The sequence below is a fragment of the Ranitomeya variabilis genome, chromosome 1, assembly GCF_051348905.1.
Source record: "Ranitomeya variabilis isolate aRanVar5 chromosome 1, aRanVar5.hap1, whole genome shotgun sequence".
Taxonomy (NCBI): Eukaryota; Metazoa; Chordata; class Amphibia; order Anura; family Dendrobatidae; genus Ranitomeya; species Ranitomeya variabilis.
In genome coordinates this window covers 916,265,263-916,288,330 of record NC_135232.1, presented here as the reverse complement: position 1 = coordinate 916,288,330, position 23,068 = coordinate 916,265,263, and the positions used below count along the sequence as shown (strand labels likewise).

General features: G+C 43.2%; 1 protein-coding gene across 3 annotated transcripts in view; it reads right to left on the bottom strand.

Annotated features, from left to right (window-relative positions):
- Positions 1 to 23,068, bottom strand: part of AFG2A (AAA ATPase AFG2A) — a 701,600-nt gene that overhangs the window by 645,929 nt on the left and 32,603 nt on the right. For all 3 annotated transcript variants that reach the window (XM_077279095.1, XM_077279096.1, XM_077279097.1), the window contains exons 4-5: positions 17,090 to 17,151; positions 153 to 746 (exon numbers count right to left, since the gene is read on the bottom strand). In XM_077279095.1, the coding sequence (XP_077135210.1) occupies positions 153 to 746; positions 17,090 to 17,151 (656 nt within the window). The remainder of the gene's footprint in view (positions 1 to 152; positions 747 to 17,089; positions 17,152 to 23,068) is intronic.

Below are 23,068 nucleotides of genomic sequence, written 5' to 3'. Positions count from 1 at the left end.
GAGCAATTGTAAGTACACAGTGCTATGTAATATGATAATTGCACTACATTAAAAAGGATATAAACTTTGATGGGAGAGCTTCTTTAAAACATATTTCATTACAGATAGACTATTATCTATACCACGATTTTCTCACATTTCTGACCACTTACCATAGGACTTGAACAATTCGGGCTCCTTCAGAGGTAGCTCTATTGTTTCCCTGATTTCCTTCAGTTGGGTCTGTAAACCACCAATCATATCATAAGTAACTTTGGTTTTTATATCCTCTTCTGCTTGTGTCTTTGGGATTTTACATTTTACTCGAGTTAGAGGTGAAATATAATAAAATATATCTGTATTACATCTAACTCCAGCTTTTGGATGTGGCGACAGGTCAGAGTGGTCATCACTGGTACCAGATATGACACAGCGAGGACTCCAAGGCGTCTCTTGGCAAGGCTCTCCCATGCTTTGATCTTCTGAAGGTGAAGAAGCAAAGCAATATTTGTTGACTTCAGCTTTGCTTGGTGTACTGGTAACAGCTTCATCCTTTCGGTCCTCAATATCTAGTGAGCTAAGCTGTAATGAAAGGTCCAAACTGCTGAAGTCCACCATGGATTTGTCAATAGTGGTTTCATGTGGATTATTGTGAAATGGTTCTTGGACACCACCGTCGGGGCCTTTTATCCTTTCCACCTGCAAGCTGCACGATCTCCCGTAGAAAGTTACGTTGATATCATTTCCAGGTAAAACCATTTTCCCATCTAAAATTTGCAAAAAAAAAATAAAGAGTATCTATAAGGGTTTTACAAAAAGAAAAACAAGAAGGGAATTGGTTCCCAGGCTTGGCCTACTAATCTGAGAGTAGCATAATGTAGAGACCGAAACCATGAATCCAGTGATGTGTCACTTACTAGGTTGCTTGCTACAGTTTTGATAATATCCCTGTTTTCTCAGCAGGAGATCACTATGGGAAGAGTAAACCTGATGCCATGTAGTCTTCCATATTGATGAGCTCCGTACAATCCCACAACAGATTAGCAGCTTTCTCCCTATGCACAGTATACAAGAGAGCTACTGATCAGTGGTGTGGGTTCGGTTATACAGAGCTCTGCATTCAGAGAACTGGTAGATTTGCAGCAGAAACTAGCCCAATAGGTGATACATTGGTGGAATCAGAGACTCTGCCCTGACATTGTGCTGCTCTCAAATAGGGTAGCAAAACCTAGTTACAGATTTCCTTTAAGAAGATTATATCATAACAAACAATGTCTGATACCAAACTGTCATCTCCGGAGATCACTATAACATGGTATCCTGATCCCCCAAAACTCCTCACTGCACAACTATAGTGAAGAAATCTGAGTGGAGCCATGGCCAAGCATGCGTCCTGTCACTAGTCACACTCTTTGGGACTGTCAAAGAAAGAGAAGTACAGAACTCCGCTTCTTCCATCAGCCTCATGCACACTGAATGGAGCGCCGGTATGTATGCTTAAAGGGAACCAGCAAAAATGCTATTAACCTGCAGATATGGGGTTATTCTGCAGGTTAATAGCATTATTAACCTGCTGGGTGCCTGTATGTAGCTGAATACTGCAGGGAGAAAATGAACTTTATTCTCCCCGGCAGCATTTGGTTGCAGTCACAGGTATTCTTAGGCTGTGCACAAACGCTCAGGATTTTTTTGTGTTTTTTCAGCGGTTTTCCGCTATAAAAACGCGATAAAACCGCTAAAAAACGCATACATTAAGCATCCTATTATTAGAATGCAATCTGCAATTTTTGTGCACATGTTGCATTTTTTCCACGGCGTAATCGCATTCCGGAAAAAAACACAGCATTTTCATTCTTTGTGCGGAATCGCGGGGATTCCGCACAAATAGGACTGCACTGATCCACTTACTTTCCTCATAGGGCTATGCCCACCATGCGGGAAGCAAGCGGATCATGTGTAGTTGGTACCCAGGGTGGAGGAAAGGAGACTCTCCTCCAGGCCCTAGGAACCATATAATTGTTAAAAAAAAAAAAAAAAAAAAAGAATTGAAATAAAACAATCGTGATATTCTCACCTTCCGGCATCCCCTCCAGCCTTCCCGCTCCTCTCGATGCTCCCAACAGCTCCCTTTCCCAGTAATGCCTTGCGGCAATGACGTAGTGGTCTCGCATGATGCTACGTCATCTGGGGTCATTGCCGCGAGGCATTACTGGGAACGGGAGCATCGCGAGGAGCGGGAAGGCTGCAGGGGCCGCCGGAAGGTGAGAATATCAAGATTTTTTTTAATTATTTTTAACATTAGATCTTTTACTATTGATGCTGCATAGGCAGCATCAATAGTAAAAAGTTGGTCACATTTGTCAAACACTATGTTTGACAAGTGTGACCAACCTGTCAATCAGTTTTCCAAGCAATGCTACAGATCACTTGGAAAACGCTAGCATTCTGCAAGCTAATTATGCTTGCAAAACGCTAGAGTTTAGCGGGAAAACCAATGCCAATTACGCATGCGTTATACCCGCGGCAGGGAGTTGCGGAATTGCCACGGAAATTTCCGCGGCAATCCTGGACGTGTGCACATAGCCTTAAGGTACCTTCACACTGAGCGACTTAACAACGATAACGATAGCGATCCGTGACGTTGCAGCGTCCTGGATAGCGATATCGTTGTGTTTGACACACAGCAGCGATCTGGATCCCGCTGTGATATCGCTGGTCGTTGCTGAAAGTCCAGAACTTTATTTGGTCGTCAGATCGGCGTGTATCGTCGTGTTTGACAGCAAAAGCAACGATGCCAGCAATGTTTTACAATGGTAACCAGGAAAGGTGATAAATACTTATTGTGGGAAAACATTCAGTTATAAAGAATAAAAAAAAGAATCTGATAAGCCCCTCTATTCCCCTTCTTTGCTGCCAAACCAAGCTTTGAACAGACAAGCAGAGCCATGTGTGTCAGTCTGGGTGCTAGGGATACCTAACCTAACAACCAGCCTTTCCATTGAGGTGAACTGACTGCACATCTCCAGCACCCATGAATGAGCAAGAGGCTTCCCATAGGGGCAAATTCAAAGCATCTGTTTATCATATACACCAGGACATACTGTGGGGAAAATAAAAAAAGTATTTGATTACCTACCAACCAGCAAGAATTCTAAAGGTATGTGCACACCCTGCGGATTTTGCTGCGGATCCGCAGCGGATTGGCCGCTGCAGATTTGCAGCAGTTTTCCATGCGTTCACAGTACCATGTAAACCTAAGGAAAACAAAATCCGCAGTGCACATGCTGCAGAAAAATCCACGAGGAAACACAGCGTTGTTTATTCCGCAGCATGTCAATTCTTTGTGCGGATTCCGCAGCGGTTTACACCTGCTCCATAATAGGAATCCGCAGGTGTAAAACCGCAGATGGAATCCGCACAAAATCCGCACAAAATCCGCAAAAAAAAACAGCGGTAATTCCACAGGTAATCCACAGTGCAGTTTACCTGCGGATTTACCAAAATCAGTTCAGATAAATCCGCAGGGCTTTCCGCAACATGTGCAAGCAGCCTAACGCTTGTTGACCTGTTAGTTTTTCTTTAAAGGGAACCGGTCACCTGAATTTGGCGGGACCAGTTTTGGGTCATATGGGTGGGGTTTTCGGGTGTTTGATTCGCCCTTTCCATAAAACCCCGCCCATATGACCCAAAACTGGTCCCGCCAAATTCAGGTGACAGGTTCCCTTTAAGAAGTCCTCCTACTCTGCACTCATTACCTGTATAAAATTGCCCATGTTTGAACTCGTTACCTGTATAAAAGACACCTGTCCACACACTCAAACAATCACACTCTAATCTCTCCACCATGGCCCAAACCAAAGAGCTGTCTAAGGACACCAGGGACAAAACTGTAGACCTGCGACACTGTTCAAGTGTACATACGATAAAAATTACAGACCTCTCCATTTTTTGTAGGTGGGAAAACTTGCTAAATAATCAGTGTATCAAATACTTATATTCCCCACTGTATATAGTTAGATGCAATACAGTGGCATCCATTACCAGAGGTTCCATTGTAATATGCATTTAGCCTATATATCTTTGTACTGGAAGCTGCTGATAGGAAGCACAGATACATATTGTCTCCAATTTTCTACAAATTTGTAATACAATATTGTTACACATTAAAGTAAACACAGCCAAAAGACTGCTGAAAACTTCCACAGAAATCAATAATTTTGTTACCTAAAGTATTGGCTGACCACAACCATTTAGTCACAAACCCTTCATGACAAGAAAAAGATTAGAATGTATGTATTACTTGCAGTAAAAGAACTTTATGTGGGTGTGTGCACAGACTAGTATTTGCAGCAGAGTATTGGCAAAAAGGGGTTTGTAAAATGTCTGTTTCTTATGCATTTTAATTGCATTTTTTTCCCTTTCATTTGTACCTGTCAAAAACGCTGAAGTGACATGATACAGATTAAAAAAAAAAAAAGCGGTTTGATGGTTCAATTTGCAAAGAAAAAAAATGAGCAAAATGTGCACAAGATTCCAGAAACCTCATTCACTTTGTTAGTGCTGTAAAACAATGCGTTTGTTTCTACAATAAAAATGCAACGTGTGAAGAAACCCTTATACTCTAGGATCACACAGGAGCTTAGAATTACATCTTTCATCTCATAACTGCAGAGTCCAAAGACATATAGCGCTCAGGTTCTCCCCCATGCCATGGTCCGTTTGTCTCACATAATTGTAATTATGGAAGACCGGAGATTAGTAAATGAGTTATTTTTTCAAACCTGAAATATGCACACCTCATTAACCATTAGTGCAGTGAAGCAAATCTCACATACCATGTCACACAACATATATTTAGATTCACTGTATATTGTGGTAGAGTGAACCAAATAAAATGACATTCATCAATCTATTTAAGAAGATTCAAAGTCAAAGACCGAAATTGGCCATATCAAGCATATTGGATTCTCGTAGGAATATGGATTTGATTTGTAGACCAAAAGCTGAGTGTTTAGTGGTAAAAAAAAAAAAAAAAAAGACCATTTGCAAAGTTATTTTTTCCAAAATTAGTGTGTGTAGCTGTAGCTTGTATCACATATTTAAAGCGACCCTATCACTAATTTACAATCCAAACTGTATAAATTAATAGATTTCTTTAGACCTGATGAGGCTGATGTACTTATTATGATAATCCATGTTACAATGACAGTATAATCCTTAAAAGGTGTTGGCCACTACAGTCTTGTTCATGTGAACCAACGGGCATAGATAAACTACTAAATACCTTTCTCAAGTCCCTCTGTAATCTGAACTGTTGTCTTAATCTCTTGCTGAGAATCCCCTCACTTCCATTGACCTCACATGAGATTCTCCCAGAGTTCCTAGCTCTGGAAACTGAAGGACAGGCAGGGCTCCAGTGAGTCAGAAAAATCACAATACTCATGTGCATACCGCTCCTGCAGACACAGCTCTCACTTGTATCTGTTGGTACACGGCAGAGTATTATATATATTTTGGAAATGCCACTCACTTGGGTGCGTGGTGAGGTAACACAGGAACCATTTCCATTTAAACCTTCAGGCTGGTTTATTGGTGCTTCATAAATCATGCCGCAAGCAAATGAAAATAAACATAATTTCAGTGCAGGCAAAACAAAGTAAAGAGGTCTTCTTACCTACACACACAGACCATGTTTCAAACAAACAGACTTCATTTTATCATGTGAACCACACCCGGAAGTGGGGTGTGGGCAACCAGACCCACCCATCTCTCAGGCTGCCTATAAACCTGACCCAGATGTACAAAACAAGCCCGTTAGTTCTATGTGCACTAGAGCTTTACTCAAGGTTTACATCACAGAGGACAAACACCTCCATGAAACATGCCTCTAATTAACTATATGTCCGATGGCCACCTTACATACCTCCCCCTTTGCCTAAAACCGTGGGGTTTGGAACCTTCTACCACTAGACACGGGATTCTTGAGAGGGAAATCAACATTACCATGTAGCTTCCCAGCTCTATGTTCCACATGGAAGCTAAAATCCTGCAGGGAAAGAAACCAGAGAGTAATGCAAGCATTTTCCCCCTTCAACATCTGCTTCATGTGGAGTTTCAACAGGTTCCTGGTCTTGCCATGGCTTCATAAGATTGACATGGTACAATTGGTACAGTTTTCGTCTTCCTGATTGATGAACCTTGTAGTTCACTTCCACAAGCTTCTCCACCACCTCATAGGGGCCTTGCTATTTGGCCAAGAAGTTACAATCCACTGTGGGAATTAGTACAAGGATTCAGTCCCTGGGGCTGAACTGCTTTACACTGGCTGACCTGTTGTAGATCCTAGCTTGAGCCTCTTGTGCCTGGAGGAGATGTCCTTTTACGACGGGCATCAGCTTCACAATCCTCTCCTGCATCTGCGCAACGTGCTTGAGAATGATTCAGTGGGGCGTGACTTGGCTGACATCTGCAGGGTCTCCTTGATGTAGCAAAAGAAACCTGGGAAGCCCATGTGGATTGTGAGCCATCACGGGCAGGGTCCTCACTCATCCTGTACCAGTCGGTGACTCATTTTGTTCAAGTGTATTTTTTTGTTATGTATATATGAAAACGGTCATATATAAAGCACCATGGAATAAATGGCACAGTAATAAATAATAATAATAATAATAAAGTTCAAAAGGAGCAAATCCGGTAGAGGCTTGTGGAACCTCCTGGATAGAAGACAGATACGGTAGGAGACAGTTCTAGTCTTGACAGTCCTTTTCTATGACCATTCTAAGTGTAACACTTCGGCCGACCGGTCCCGTCTCCAAAGTGCAGGGAGATCAGGTCCCGTCGGTTCGTGGGCATTCCCCTGGTCCCCGCAATCCTTCTCACCACGCTCCTGCAGCGCTCCTTCCGGCTGTGGCGTCTGCTCGGCATGTCTCCTCCGCTTCCTGGTGGCAGGAGAGCAAGCATAGGACGCACGCGCACCGCTGTCAGAGCATTTGAAGGGCCAGCGCACCCTTTTTCCTGAAGTGTCCACCCAGCCATTTGTTGAGAGATCTGTGAGTATTTAAGGTCCTCACTTCTTTCTGGAAATGCCTGGGCAATTTTGTGTTTTGTTTCCAAGTTGCCATTCCCAGGTCTTGGTCCTGCGCTTGCCAGTGCGGTCTTAGTTGCTCCGTGCATTTACACTCTGTGTTTTAATCCTAGTTCCTTGTCCTGCCCGTCCACCATCTGTCCTCAAATTCTGGCAGTATTCTCCGGACCTCCTGTTTGCCTCTCCTCCGGTTTCCTGGACCTCTCGCTTCCTACCTCGGTGGGTCTCCATCCCTTTCGGCTCTGACCCTCTGGTCTTGGAACCGTCTCACTCAAGCCTCCTTGGCTGTCTCGGGACAATCCCTGTATAGGGGGTTCGCTTGCCATTGCTCCCTTGGAGGTATTCGGTGTCTCGGACCGGGGGATCCTCCCTGTGGGTTTTCCAGGTTGTAGTTCCAAATAAAGTCTTGCATTCACCTTACATCTTTGTCTGGCTGGTTCCAAGGATTCAGCTTCCACAAAGTACTCTGTGGTCCAGTAGGTTCACTAACTTCCTTCTGCCTGCCTCAGCGTGACACTAGGCATACTCTTCAATGTTTTATTCAACCTTTCCACAAGGCCGTCAGTCTGGGGATGGTACACTGACTTCTTCAGTTGTGTAATTTGCAGGGCCATACACAGATCCCTCACCACCTCACTCATAGAGGGCGTTCCTTGGTTGGTCTGGATCTCTTTCGGTAATCCTGCGGGCTAGAAAAAACGCAGAGGAGTTTCTCAGAGGAACAGCTTCAGAGTACTGAGTAGCATAGTCAAGGATAACCAATATAAATTGATGTCCACAAGCAGATTTAACCAGGGGACCAACCAAGTCCATGGCAATTTGCTCAAATGGCACTTCTATAATGGGTAATGGTGTGAGGGAACTTTGAAAGTGAGAGATGGGGCAGTTATCTGGCAGGTGGAACAGGATCTGCAATACATTAAGATTTACTGGTGACACCAGGGACAATAGAACTCTCGAATCACCCGTTCTTGCGTTGTCCACCTCCAGAAGGCCACCCAAGACATATGAATGGGTTATGTTCAGGACCCTCCGTTTATAGGGTCCTGGTACCCACAATGGTTTCACTATCTCCTCCCTCACCTTAGTAACTCGGTACAATAAGTCCTCACTCAACATAAGATAGGGAAACCTGGCTCCTGTGCTATCCTTTTTAGGAAGGTTACATTACATTGAATGCCTCCTTTAGAGTTGAGTCCCTATGTTGAGCAGACCCAAACCTTTCGCCGCTCAACCATATCTCAGGAATACCAGCGTCAGGGGACACTACCACCTCATCCTCCATATAGACACACAAGGGAAACCAGTCAGACTCTGGGAGTGAGGACTCTTCCTTAGGAGCGACACATCTCTCATCCGAACCCTATCCCTTTTCCCTACAAGTCCCAAAACAAGCAAAAGTTCCAGCCTATGATAATGGTGTATAATAAGTCCTGGTCCATGCTGACCTCTTGGGACTCAGTACCTTGGACCGTTTCAATGTCCACTTTAGTTACTGGATAGTCCTTGGTATCCCTGTGAAGGTAGCGGACGGCAAACTTCTTCCCAGGAATCAGCTGAAGATGAAGTGTGGCCCTCAAGAGGGTCACCAAACTCAGAGTCTAGCAGTTCAGTCACTTGCCAACCATTCACCTTTACGGAACAAGACTGTGGCCCCTCGCTGAGTAGACAGTTCCCAATGCAGGCCGGATAAGCACAGTATGAACAGCGGTGTCCCAGGCTACAGTCGATCTGCTCGGAGGTCTGGGGACAATGGGCGACATTTCCATGATATAATATCGACAGCTGGGATCTTTGGCATTACTTACCCGCCCCTTTGGACCTTGGACGCCCACCCCCTTTTGGGCCTCCACCCCCTGTTGGGACACCCAGTATGGTTTTGCGCCTCCACCCCGTTTGGACACCCAGTATGGATTGGGCTGCCTCCTCTAGGAACCCTCGAAACCGATACCATTCGACCAGGCCATAGGCGTTCTAGGGGTCACCCTGGGCAATACAAATCTGTATTGGCCTCAGAAGGGAATGCACGAACAAATCCATTACCACTCGCTCTACTATCTGAGCAGGGGTAGACAATTCTGGCTGCAAATATTTTTGGACCAGGTGCATCAGCTCAAACATTTGAGAACGAGGGGGTTTGTCACGGTGATACATCCAGTGGTGGACCAGTTGTGCCCTGACAGTCATTGTCACCCTCAAGTGCGGCAAAATTTCAGTTTAACATATTCCTTGGCTTCTTGTAAGGCTAAGTCATAGAAGGCCTTGTGAGGCTCCATCGTTAAGTATGGCGTCAGCACTTCTGCCCATTGCTCTGGTGGGAGTTTCTCCCTCTAGGCAAACCTTTCAAAAAATGGTCAAATAGGCCTCTCGGTTGTTTTCTCCTCACCTTACCACCTTCCGGAGGGAAAAATCATCAGCTGACCTTGGAGTGAGAGCTGCCATCAGGCCACGAACCACCTCTGTGAGAAATTCAATCAGCTGCTGCTGTCGTCGATGCAGGACTTGTTCCTGCTGCTGGATCTGTTGCATAAGCAGCTTACTTGTCTCCTGTTGTACCAACTGTTGCTGCTGTAGCTGTTGCTGCTACTGGGCTTGCACCAAGTGTTTAATCAGGTCCTCCATGCTGTCTGACTTTGCTCCCTGGCTTATATCCTACTTCATCCTAGACATTTAATACTTCTGTAGCAACCACATGTGTTCCCTGGGAACGCTGACCACCATTCTTACACCAATTGTGGCAATGCTACTCACTTGGGTGCGTGGTGATAACAGACAGAAACCGTTTCTATTTAAATCTCCAGACTTTTTCGGTGCTTCATAAACCATGCCACAGGAAAATAAAACAGCCTTTCAGTGCTGGCAAAACAAAGTAAACAGTTCTAACAAATTCACTTTAGAGACAGTACAGGACATACAGGCTGGATAGCGTCCAGTATACCGGCTCAGTCTGGAGACATCACATAGGAGGCCTTCTTACCGCCATACACACATACCATGTTTCAAAAAGACTCCATTTTATCATGTGAACCATATCCAGGTTCACCCATCTCTCAGACTGCCCATGAACCTGACCCAGATGATCAAAACAAGCCTCTTAGTACTATGTGTACTAGAGCATTACGCCAGATTTACATAAAGGACAACCACCTCCCTGATACATACCTCCTATCAACTATGTGTCCGGTAGTAACCTTACAATATGTGTACTAAAAATATTTATTCATATACATACGTCTCTTTCTGCCTGACCATCCATTAATCAGTGAACAGGAGTGGGGGAATAATCTTTAATTCCAGAGCTGCTGTTCTGTGCATCATTTATATTCCGTGCACCAGTGTCTATATTGCAGGAGATGGTGCTGGATTGCGTGTGATGCAGAGGGTGGAGTGGGAAGAGTTTAGAGCTAGGATTGTGTGTGACACTAGAGTGTGAGGGGTTTAGGTGAAGGTCTGTGCTCACTTTCGGCTTGCAGCCCAGCAGAAGGGCTAATGTGAATTACAATCAAAAGGGAACAGACGATTTTTAAGAGGAATGGATGATGCCAAGGCACATAAAGTGAAGCAAAAAGTCATAAGACGACAAAAAAACTTGCAGAAACTGTTCATGGAGACTTTTAGGAGCATTATCCTTAAGCATTTTTTTCATACATCAGTTTTTCTAATACAAATCCTGTTTGTTTTTCACAGATACACATACCTATCATAATATACTGAAGAAAAAGAGTCATGCTAAAATCCTGGAAGTATATGAAACACCTTTTATTGGTTATATAACACACACAAAATATATTAAAATTTAGGGCTTAAAAGAGCACAGCAATAGCCCATTGTGTAACAGAGCAATTAGAATAAATACAAAAAATACAAAAGATACAAAAGGTATTGCGGGTAAGTTTGGCCACGCCCCTTGAAAAAGGAAAAATCTATTTCCGAAACGTGCGTTGGGGAAGGAGCTGTGGCACAACTACCAGGACACTATGATGGGTAATATATCTTTCTGATACTTTCTATTGCTGCTATGTTATACACAGGCACTGCTTGCAGCTATAACGCTGGGATAGATAGGGAAATCTAAGCTAGAGGCTGTTAGCCGCTACATGCTATAAGTATACCTCCCCTTAACTCCCTTTTGGGGTGGTTTTTCCCTTTGTGCCTTTATATGGGAATTGTGCAATAGTAATATTATCACTTACCTGTGAGATTGCCCCATACACTCCGGTGTTATGCCTGGCTCCTATTTCTATCTTGGACTAACTGTCACTTACCCGCAATACCTTTTGTATCTTTTGTATTTTTTGTATTTATTCTAATTGCTCTGTTACACAATGGGCTATTGTTGTGCTCTTTTAAGCCCTAAATTTTAATATATTTTGTGTGTGTTATATAACCAATAAAAGGTGTTTCATATACTTCCAGGATTTTAGCATGACTCTTTCTTCAGTATATCATGTAACTGCGAGTCGCTTTTTGTCGCAATATGCAATTTAGCATATAAAGGCATATGTATGCAATACAATACGTATTGAGTACCATGTTTTGGGGAATATGTGTACAAAACATACCTATCAGTCTATGGCAGGGATTCTCAAACTGCGGCCCTCGGGCCATATGCGGCCCGCCGAGGACATTTAGCTGGCCCCTAGGCCCGGCCGACATTGAACTTCACTACAGTTCAATGCCGGTAATCGCGGGCGGAATGACGAGGCGGTGAGAAAAGGTGATGCGTGGCCCTCCGTATGCAGCAGAGACCACGCGGTTGTCATCACGCCACCTGATGACGTCACACCGCCTGTGCCAGAAGAAGACGGAGTCGAGCAGGCACCTCTTCAGAGCAGCGGGGACATAATGTCAGTACTGTTTTTTTGTTTTGTTGTTGTTTTTTTTTTTTTTTTTTTTTAAACGCCGGGTCCGGTCTATCATGACAATTGGGGACATTTACCTGCCTGTTAGGGACCTATGCTGCCTATTGGGGACCTATACTGCCTCTATTGGGGACATTTACCTGCCTGTTGGTGACTACGCTGCCTATTGGGGACTACGCTGCCTATTGGGGACTACGCTGCCTATTGAGGGCATTTACCTGCTGCCTATTGGGGACTATGCTGCCTATTGGGGACTATGCTGCCTATTGGGGGACTACGCTGCCTATTGGGGGACTACGCTGCCTATTGGGGACATTTACTTGCCTATTGGGGACTATGCTGCCCATTGGGGGCATTTACCTACCTATTTGGGACTATGCTGCCTATTGGGGACCTATACTGCCTATTGGAGACTATGCTGCCTGTTAGGGACATTTACCTGCCTATTGGGGACTATGCTGCCTATTGAGGGCATTTACCTGCCTATTGGGGACTATGCTGCCTATTGGGGGACTACGCTGCCTATTGGGGACATTTACCTGCCTATTGGGGACTATGCTGCCTATTGGGGACTACCCCTATTGGGGGACTACGCTGCCTATTGGGGACATTTACCTGCCTATTGGGGACATTTACCTGCCTATTGGGGACATTTACCTGGCTATTGGGGACTATGCTGCCTATTGGGGACATTTACCTGCCTATTGGGGGACTACGCTGCCTATTGGGGACTACGCTGCCTATTGGGGACATTTACCTGCCTATTGGGGGACTATGCTGCCAATTGGGGACATTTTCCTGCCTATTGGGGACATTTAACTGCCTATTGGGGACTATGCTGCCTATTGGGGGACAATGACCTGCCTATTGGGGACCTATGCTGCCTATGGGGACTTTCGAACCACACCAGTCTGAGCCTGAGGTAAAAGCAGAGTTCCACCAATATGGGCACTGGTGAGGCTGAACGGATATTGACTGGTATGGCTGCATTGATGGGAACTGATCAAACTGCATTGATGGGCAGTGCAATCTGTATGTCTCTGCGTGGGCAATTTTATTGCTGGTATACTGTTTTTGTAGTGCTGTATATATATATTGGTATTTTACTAATAGACATTTGGAATCCCTAGGAAACCATGATATCAAGAAAGAGAACAACTGCTTCACTTTCCATGACTAGCAGTGACACATATGGAACCGGACATTGACCATCTCATTAGCCAGAAGCAGGCCCATAGTTCCCATTGAAATACCGGTAAGTTTGTTCTTTTACCTTTACTTGTTCTTCATTTTAAATATTGTATTTGTTCCTGTTTTGTTTTTTTACTTCAAAATAAGATATGTGCAGTGTGCATGGAAATGTCTTCATAGTTTTTTTTAAACTATATTCCGGCCGTCCAATGGTCTGAGGGACTGTGAACTGGCCCCCTGTTTAAAAAGCTTGAGGACCCCTAGTCTATGGGGTAGTTTTTTTTTTCCCTCGGACAGAATGGTTCGCACAAAAGCACAGAGACATGTCTGATATTTATTATCAAACTCAATAATGCAAGTCTATGGGTCTGTGAAAGAAACACACAGCACTTGGATGCCATCTGATTGATAGATTGGATAAGCTTGAGAAATCCATTTTTTTCTATCATCCAAGAAAAACTTTTGAAACTCTGCCCAAAATCTGATGGTAAAAAACTGGACACACTGACCAAACTCTGATAACTCTCTGATCAAACACACTATTGAAGTTCAGACTGTTTTTTGAGCATGAAGGGAAAAAAAAAAAATCACTAAAGTGTGAAGGAAGCCCCTAGGATGCTGGATAACCTCTTCAATACAAGTTTAAACTCAATACCGCCCACTAGTCTGATTGGCAGCATCTCAGTGCTCTTCCTGCTGCTGAGCTCTCCCACTGCTCAATACAAGCTGCGACTGTCAGGCAGGCTGGATGAGGGAGACTGAATAAGCTTCCAACATGTAAAAAATACCATAATCAGGGTTCTCACCAGGAGACATGCATTAAAGATTTCATTAGCAGGCTTTGGGGCACTCCAAGTATCACAGTGGTTTTAATTTAGAAATCCACATGAATCTCATGGACTGCTACCAACGATAGCACAATATTTCTTGAACTGATATGCCAGACGTTGTTTTAACCTTTTATTTCAACCACATCACAGGTCATTTTAAGACCAAGAACTCCTAAACTACAATATCCAGTGAAAATGCTCTTTTTAGACCTACTACAGCAGATCCGGTATGTAAAACAAACACAGCTATATAGAGACAATAATTCCACAAACAGTACTTTAAAGGGTAGCTCTTGTTTTATAAAACCTGCTTATATCCTTGACAAAAGCTCCTGTCGCTGATTACATATACAATGGCGCGCTTGAGGGTATTTCTTGCAGAAATTTCCTGAAGAAAACCGGAAGTTTTCTGCAAGAAATCCGCATTTTTTTTTTGCGGTTTTTTTGCGTTTTTTTAGCATTCTGCAAGCGTAATTAGCTTGCAGAATGCTAACGTTTTCCAAGCGATCTGTAGCATCGCTTGGAAAACTGACTGACAGGTTGGTCACACTTGTCAAACATAGCGTTTGACAAGTGTGACCAACTTTTTACTATAGATGCAGCATCTATAGTAAAAAGATAGAATGTTTAAAAATAATAAAAAAAAATTAAAAAAAATGGTTATACTCACCTGCAGGCGTTCGTTCCTATAGATGCCGGTGTGGTTCAGGACCTTCCATGACGTTGCGGTCACATGAGCGGTCACATGACCGGTCTCGACCAATCACAAGACCGTGACGTCATCGCAGGTCCTTCACCGCACACCAGCTATAGAAACCGAAGCGGCAGCATGCAGCGGAGAGGCGGGAAGACATCGAAGGTGAGTATATGACTATTTTTTATTTTAATTCTTTTTTTTGGACCAATTATATGGTGCCCAGTCCGTGGAGGAGAGTCTCCTCTCCTCCACCCTGGGTACCAACCGCACATAATCTGCTTACTTCCCGCATGGTGTGCACAGCCCCGTGCGGGAAGTAAGCAGATCAATGCATTCCTAGGTGTGCAGAATCCCCTGCAATTCCGCATTTTAATGAACATGTTGCTTTTTTTTCCGCGATGCGATTTTTTTCGCGGAAAAAAAGGCTACATTTGCACAAAAAATGCGGAATACACTGAAAATAATGGGAGGCATATGTTAGCGTTTTTTTCGCGTTTTTATCACGTTTTTATAGCGAAAAAACGCGAAAAAAACGCGAAAATTACTGAACGTGTGAGTGTGCAGCTCAGATTACAGGAGTACTTATAGGCACAGATGAATGTGCGAGCACTGGAGATGTGGACAGAGCAGAAATAGGCACAGCATTTGACTGGTGACACAAGGGCAGTGTGCAAGGTTTATGTGTGTTCTTGTAGCACCAACTGGACTTAAAGAAAAAAAAAAAAAAACGATAGGATGGGGTAGAATTAATAAGATCTAACAATAAGGGAGACAGACCCTCGCTTTAAACACAATGATCTTACGTGGAGAAACAAGAAGATTGCCATTTTTCTCTCAAAAAGTGCAAACAAATTTACTTATTAAATATTTACGAAAATATGTGTACTTAATATATAAATGCTGTCATCATATTAACAAATCTGATTAAAATGCTTAATCAAATCTGGCACTGATTTTTACAAAACAAGCTACATTCATTATTAAAAGGGGTTGTCCACCCGTTCGGAATACTGTAAATTAACAACATCTATATACTCGCCTCAGGTGCTGTCGCCGTTCCAGAGGTGTTGGCACTGGCTTTCCCGGGGATTGTGTAGCATTGTTATGTCACGCAATCCCTGCGGCTAATTATTATTATTTATTTATATAGCACCATTAATTCCATGGTGCTGGTTTGGATGAGATCCCACATGGGCTGAGAGGTGTGTTCTCACATTTGTTTATAGCCGCTAGACTGGCAGTGGCTTCCAAATGGAGAGTGACTAGCGCACCGACCATACAATCTGTGATTGATAGGATGAACCTTCATTGCCAATACGAACGGGCACTGGTGTTATCTGCGTCATCAAAAACAAAAAAGTCTCAGATCTGGGAGCCGTGGCTTGATAGCCGGTTTTCCTTTATCCCAGCGTGAAGACGCTTGTCCTACTGTGATCCGGGATCTGATACTCCCGGCACGTGAAAATCTTGCACTGTGCCTAGCTGTCTAGTTTATATGTCGCTTTGACTTTCAGGAACCTGTATTTCAGTAGGTTAGTTTATGTTTAGACCTTTGATCTAAATAATCTACAGTTGTATACCTATGTGTACCTACTCCCTTTCCCCCCCCCTCCCTTGCGTTGGTATGTCTGTTTTCTTATTGTATTAATAATCTACTCTGCTCTGTTTGCGGAATTGTTGTGTTTATCTGTGTAACCTGAAAATTTTTTAATAAACATGATTCAGTAAAAAAAAAAAAAAAAATTCCATGGTGCTGTACATGAGAAAGGGGTTACATACAGGGTTATAGATATCATTTACAGTACACAAATTTATGATGACAGACTGGTACAGAGGGGAGAGGACCTTGTCCTTGCGGACATTAGTGCTGACTTTACTCTCCCCACCTTCAGACGTATCACGTACATCCCAAGGAAGTGAAAGTGTGCAATCATGGGGAGAGTGAAGTCATTGCTGATTATCTGCAGGGACCCCGTGACAATTTTACAGGAGCCCCGGGAAAGCGAGTGTCAACACCGCTGGAGTGGCGCCTGTCCCGAAGGAGAGAATAAGTTGCTATTTTACAAGAGGGAAACATAGGGATTCAGAAGGGATTGACCAATTAGTGGACAACCCTTTAAATAGGTATCTTAGACCTGATGATGTTTGTGTATTTACTTTGAAAATGTATGTAATGGTCAGTCATTTTTTAATCTTTTCCCACAGTATACTAAATTGAGCTAGGCTCACAAAATGATCATATAAATGGATATAAAACAGGCATTCTGATGGATTTTCAAAGTGAGTGCACCAATGTCAACAGGTCTAAGATTTACTTAATAATCTTTTCAGCTTGTCTTGTAATATATAGTGACCAATCTGCTTTAAAGAGTCTCACACTCATCTTACATTGTTGTGAACAGCAGTCCAAAAAAGGTAAATAAAAAAAAATACAAAGAATGCTTACCCATGAGCCTGAGAAGGAAAGGAGACAGCTCCTCTACATTGACAGCACTGGCATCTTTCTCCCTGTGATAATGAATGGAAACAAGTCGGCATGGTTAATAAAGGGGTCTCACATGTAACGTGCGCTGGCACAGGGGGCTTCCAGATGTTACTACTTAAGATTTATCAATCTTTGCAAAAAAACAAGCTTAGCCCAATTTTGAATGCTATACATACTTGTCCTAAAGCCCTCATAACAGGGAACCTGTGTTTCACGCAGAACAAATCGTATCACATAAAGGAATTCATTCAGACAAGACCAATCTTCCCCCGTGCACGAGAAGCCAGGTAAACACACTACTCTAATGGTATGTATGAGGGTATTACTGTATATTAATGCCTGCTGAATGATCCCCTCTCTTCACAGAATGATTGGTGGAGATGAGGGGGTTTAATATCAAATATTTTTACTTACGCAGATTAATGGTTTTATACAGACTGGTAGACAATGTAACCTATGCAGTGGATATAAAAAGTCTAAAAAAACACTATAAGGCTATGTGCACACGTTGCGGATTTGCCTCTGGAATTTTCTGTGTGGATTCTGCAGCTCTTGAGGATTTTGTGCAGATTTCATGCGTTTTTTTACCCCTGCGGATTTCTATAATGGAATGGGTACAAAAACGCTGCAGATCTGCACAAAAGAAGTGACATGCTCCTCCTTTTAATCTGCAGCTTTTCCGTGAGCATTTTTCCACACCATTAGCACAGCATATTTTTTTTCCCAATGATTTACATTGTACTGTCAATCACTAGCGGATCTGCAGCGTTTCTGCACGTTAAAAAACGCTGCGGATCCGCAGTAAATCCGCAACGTGTGCACATAGCTTTAGGCTGGTTTTACACTTGCTGTGTTTTTTTAGGCCCGTTTTTGCTTCCCCAATGCATTTCTATGGGGTCGCAAAAATTCATAGGAGTGGCGTACGCCGTAAGGCCTGTATTTACAGCCGTGAAAAAAAATGTCGAGCTTGCTCAATATATTTCACGGCTTACGGACACGGGCCCCATTGAAAATCAATGGGGAGGCAAAAACAATGAAAGCTTGTTTTTGCGGTGCACCGTAAATACCGTTTTGAGGAACGCCAGGTTTTTTTTTCCAATACTTTTTCCATAATATTGGAAATCAGAAAAATGTCGATTCGCAATTTTTTTGCGGTTCGTTATTGCGGCAGACCGTGAAAATTAGGGCAATATGGCCCACAAAAAAAAAGGCAAGATTTCTATGGGGCCGTAAAAACAGCTGCAAAAATTTCACGGTGCGACGTGCGCCGTATGGCCGTATTTACGGCCGTGAAAAAGATCGAGCCTGCTTGATCTTTTTCACAGCTTACGGACACGGCCCCCACTGTAAATCAATGGGGGTCGCAAAAACAACGGAAGGTTGTTTTTGCGGTGCACCTTGACTTCCGGTTTTGCAGATCGCCGCTTTTTTTTCCCCAATACTTTTGCTATAGTATTGGGAACCAGAAAAACGGCGATCCACAAGTTTTTTGCAGTCCGTTATTGCAGCAGACTGTGAAAATTGTGGCAATACGGCCCGCAAAAAAAGGCCGCAAAAAACCTTGTAAGTGTAAAAGAAGCTTTAAAATGCCAGATTTTCGCCATTAAAAAAAAACTTTATCAAGAAGAATAGTTTCAGAACTATTTCCATCTTTAATACCACCCATACTATGTACAAATCCATTGATGAACTGAAATTTTTTGATAGCAAAAACTGATGAACTGAAATTTTTTGATAGCAAAAATAAAAAGCAACGTGACTAATATAATGTAGTTGCATAAGGGCAGAGACACACTGCCATATTTCTAGTGCTATAATCGCATGGCACTGCACGGACTGGCACCTCTCCTGACCTGAGCACGACAGCATGATGGATTACTATGCAGCCGTCAAGCTCGGGTCAGGAGAGCCGACAGTCAGTACAAGTTTTAGGCTATGTGCACACGTTGCGGATCTGCAGCAGTTTTCCATGCATTTTACAGTAGCATGCTAACCTATGGAAAATCAAATCCGCTGTGTACATGCTGCGGAAAATGCCGCACGGATTCTCAGCGTTGCTTATTTCACAGCATGTCAATTCTTATGGTGGATCTGCAGCGTTTCTGCACCCATAGAGTTGCATTGAGTCAAGCACATCCGCAGCAAAAAAGCAGATGTAAAAAAGATCTGCGGTTTAGCTGCGGGTGAAACGCTGCAGATCGGAAGTGTGTCGGGAAGATCGGAAGGAGGGAAGTGTGTGGGCGCTGACTGTGTGCGGGGTCTAGCGGGCTGTGTGTATGTGTATGTCTACAAGTCCCATCGTGCTATGCCTGCTACAGTGATTGACACATTAGCCAATGATGGGACAGTAGTAGTCCCATCATCCGGCTAATGTGTTGAATGTAAAAAACAAACAAAAAAGAAAAACACATATACAGTACATACGACATACAGAACATACAGTACATACAACATACAGTACATACAACAGAGTACATACAGTACATACATACAGTACATACAACATACAGTACACACAACATACAGTACATACATATAAACATACAGAACGCACAACAGTACATACTCACCAATCACCTTGATCCTGAAGCCCTTGCTCACCTGTAAAGAATATTAAAATAATAAACAAACAATATACTCTATGACCCGCAGAAATCCAATTAAAATGAGTGTCCCACGATGATCTCCCATGGAGAGCTGCCACATCAGCTGATGCTACCGCTCTCCAGGGGCTCCGGCGATACAATGACGGAAGGTATCCTTCTGCACTGTATTCCTCCACCGCTTTGAGTATAGTTCATAATTTCACTTGCGGCACTGCTGCGTGGGAAAATTCCCATGCAGCATTGCCATAAAGTGAGAGCAATGAACTAAAGTAACCTCTTCAGTGATGCACTGCAGGAGCCATTGTCTCCTGTCAGTGTGTCACTTGAGGCCTATACAGCAGTGACATCACCCAACGTCACTGTTCTATAGGGGAGATCGTCATGGGACACTCTTTATTAATTGGACTACGGCGGAAAGGGAGTATAGGGTTGGTTTATTATTTTTAATTTTTTCCAGGCGATCGAGGGCGGAATTGGGCATTGTTGTAAGTATGGTGAAATTAAGAATATTAAAATACTTTTTTCTGGCTTTTTTTTTTTTTTTTTTTTAACTCTTTTACTACTATAGGATTAGTAATGGATAGGTATCTTATTGACGCCTCTCCATTACTAACCGGGCTTAATGTCACCTTACAATACAAAGGTGACATTAACCCCTTATTACCCCATATCCCACCGCTACACGGGAGTGGGAAGAGAGGGGCTAAGTGTCGGAATTGGCGCATCTTAGAGATGCGCCATTTCTGGGATGGCTGGTAGCCAGGTGGGGACCAATAGCCATGGCCCCTCTCTAGGCTATGAATATCAGCCCACAGCTGTCTGTGTAGTCTTTGTGGCTATAAAATATAGGGGGACCCCATGTCATTTTTTAGGCTACGCCAACAGCTGCGGGCTGATATTCATAGCCTAGAAAGGGGCCATGGGTATTACCCCCTTCCCAGGAAATAAATATAAGGCCCACGGCCGTCGGCTTTCCCCCTCTGGCGCAGAAAATTGCGCGGGAGCCCACGTCATTTTTTTTTAAAATTAAACATGTTCATTAATAAACATCGGCCTTACTATTATATATCTATGGATAGATGTAGATAGATATATGGATAGATAGATATATCTATACATACATACAGTGGGGCAAAAAAGTATTTAGTCAGTCAGCAATAGTGCAAGTTCCACCACTTAAAAAGATGAGAGGCGTCTGTAATTTACATCATAGGTAGACCTCAACTATGGGAGACAAACTGAGAAAAAAAAAATCCAGAAAATCACATTGTCTGTTTTTTTATCATTTTATTTGCATTTTATGGTGGAAAATAAGTATTTGGTCAGAAACAAACAATCAAGATTTCTGGCTCTCACAGACCTGTAACTTCTTCTTTAAGAGTCTCCTCTTTCCTCCACTCATTACCAGTAGTAATGGCACCTGTTTAAACTTGTTATCAGTATAAAAAGACACCTGTGCACACCCTCAAACAGTCTGACTCCAAACTCCACTATCGTGAAGACCAAAGAGCTGTCAAAGGACACCAGAAACAAAATTGTAGCCCTGCACCAGGCTGGGAAGACTGAATCTGCAATAGCCAACCAGCTTGGAGTGAAGAAATCAACAGTGGGAGCAATAATTAGAAAATGGAAGACATACAAGACCACTGATAATCTCCCTCGATCTGGGGCTCCACGCAAAATCCCACCCCGTGGGGTCAGAATGATCACAAGAACGGTGAGCAAAAATCCCAGAACCACGCGGGGGGACCTAGTGAATGAACTGCAGAGAGCTGGGACCAATGTAACAAGGCCTACCATAAGTAACACACTACGCCACCATGGACTCAGATCCTGCAGTGCCAGACGTGTCCCACTGCTTAAGCCAGTACATGTCCGGGCCCGTCTGAAGTTTGCTAGAGAGCATTTGGATGATCCAGAGGAGTTTTGGGAGAATGTCCTATGGTATGATGAAACCAAACTGGAACTGTTTGGTAGAAACACAACTTGTCGTGTTTGGAGGAAAAAGAATACTGAGTTGCATCCATCAAACACCATACCTACTGTAAAGCATGGTGGTGGAAACATCATGCTTTGGGGCTGTTTCTATGCAAAGGGGCCAGGACGACTGATCCGGGTACATGAAAAAATGAATGGGGCCATGTATCGTGAGATTTTGAGTGCAAACCTCCTTCCATCAGCAAGGGCATTGAAGATGAAACGTGGCTGGGTCTTTCAACATGACAATGATCCAAAGCACACCGCCAGGGCAACGAAGGAGTGGCTTCGTAAGAAGCATTTCAAGGTCCTGGAGTGGCCTAGCCAGTCTCCAGATCTCAACCCTATAGAAAACCTTTGGAGGGAGTTGAAAGTCCGTGTTGCCAAGAGAAAAGCCAAAAACATCACTGCTCTAGAGGAGATCTGCATGGAGGAATGGGCCAACATACCAACAACAGTGTGTGGCAACCTTGTGAAGACTTACAGAAAACGTTTGACCTCTGTCATTGCCAACAAAGGATATATTACAAAGTATTGAGATGAAATTTTGTTTCTGACCAAATACTTATTTTCCACCATAATATGCAAATAAAATGATAAAAAAACAGACAATGTGATTTTCTGGATTTTTTTTTCTCAGTTTGTCTCCCATAGTTGAGGTCTACCTATGATGTAAATTACAGACTCCTCTCATCTTTTTAAGTGGTGGAACTTGCACTATTGCTGACTGACTAAATACTTTTTTGCCCCACTGTAGATAAATCTATCCATATAGCTATCTACATCTATCCATAGATATATCTATAGAAAGTATGATCAGAATACCAGACAACCACATTATAACTCATACCATGCGTAAAGTTACGCCAAACAGAAACCTCAAAAAGGAGGAAAAAAATATTAACCCACTCCATAACTATACATAGAAAAATTTGAGGAAAATTGAGTATATAGGGTTAAAAACAGGTACTTTATTATAAACTAATCAAGTGACATACATATAATACAAAAGGTAAAAAGGAACAAGGATGATATGCAGGATCACAGATGCCACCCACCCCCAATAATGAGCAAAGTCTCTGAGGTATATAAAGCGTGCTCTAACTAAAGTGCAAACATATCATGACCAAATGGTCTGTGCATACATATGTATATAAATCTTTCCAGAGCAACGCTTACCAGCCAACAAATAATGGGGTAGAGGGCACCGAGTTGCATCCAGGAGCAACCCAACGCACGTTTCGCCTGTTGGTATGTAGCTTTTTCAAGGGGATAACTCTATCCCCAAACAAGGACCTTTATATCCCCTTCGTAATCATTTGGGGCCGGTCACGTGTTGTGGCCTGGCCAATCACCT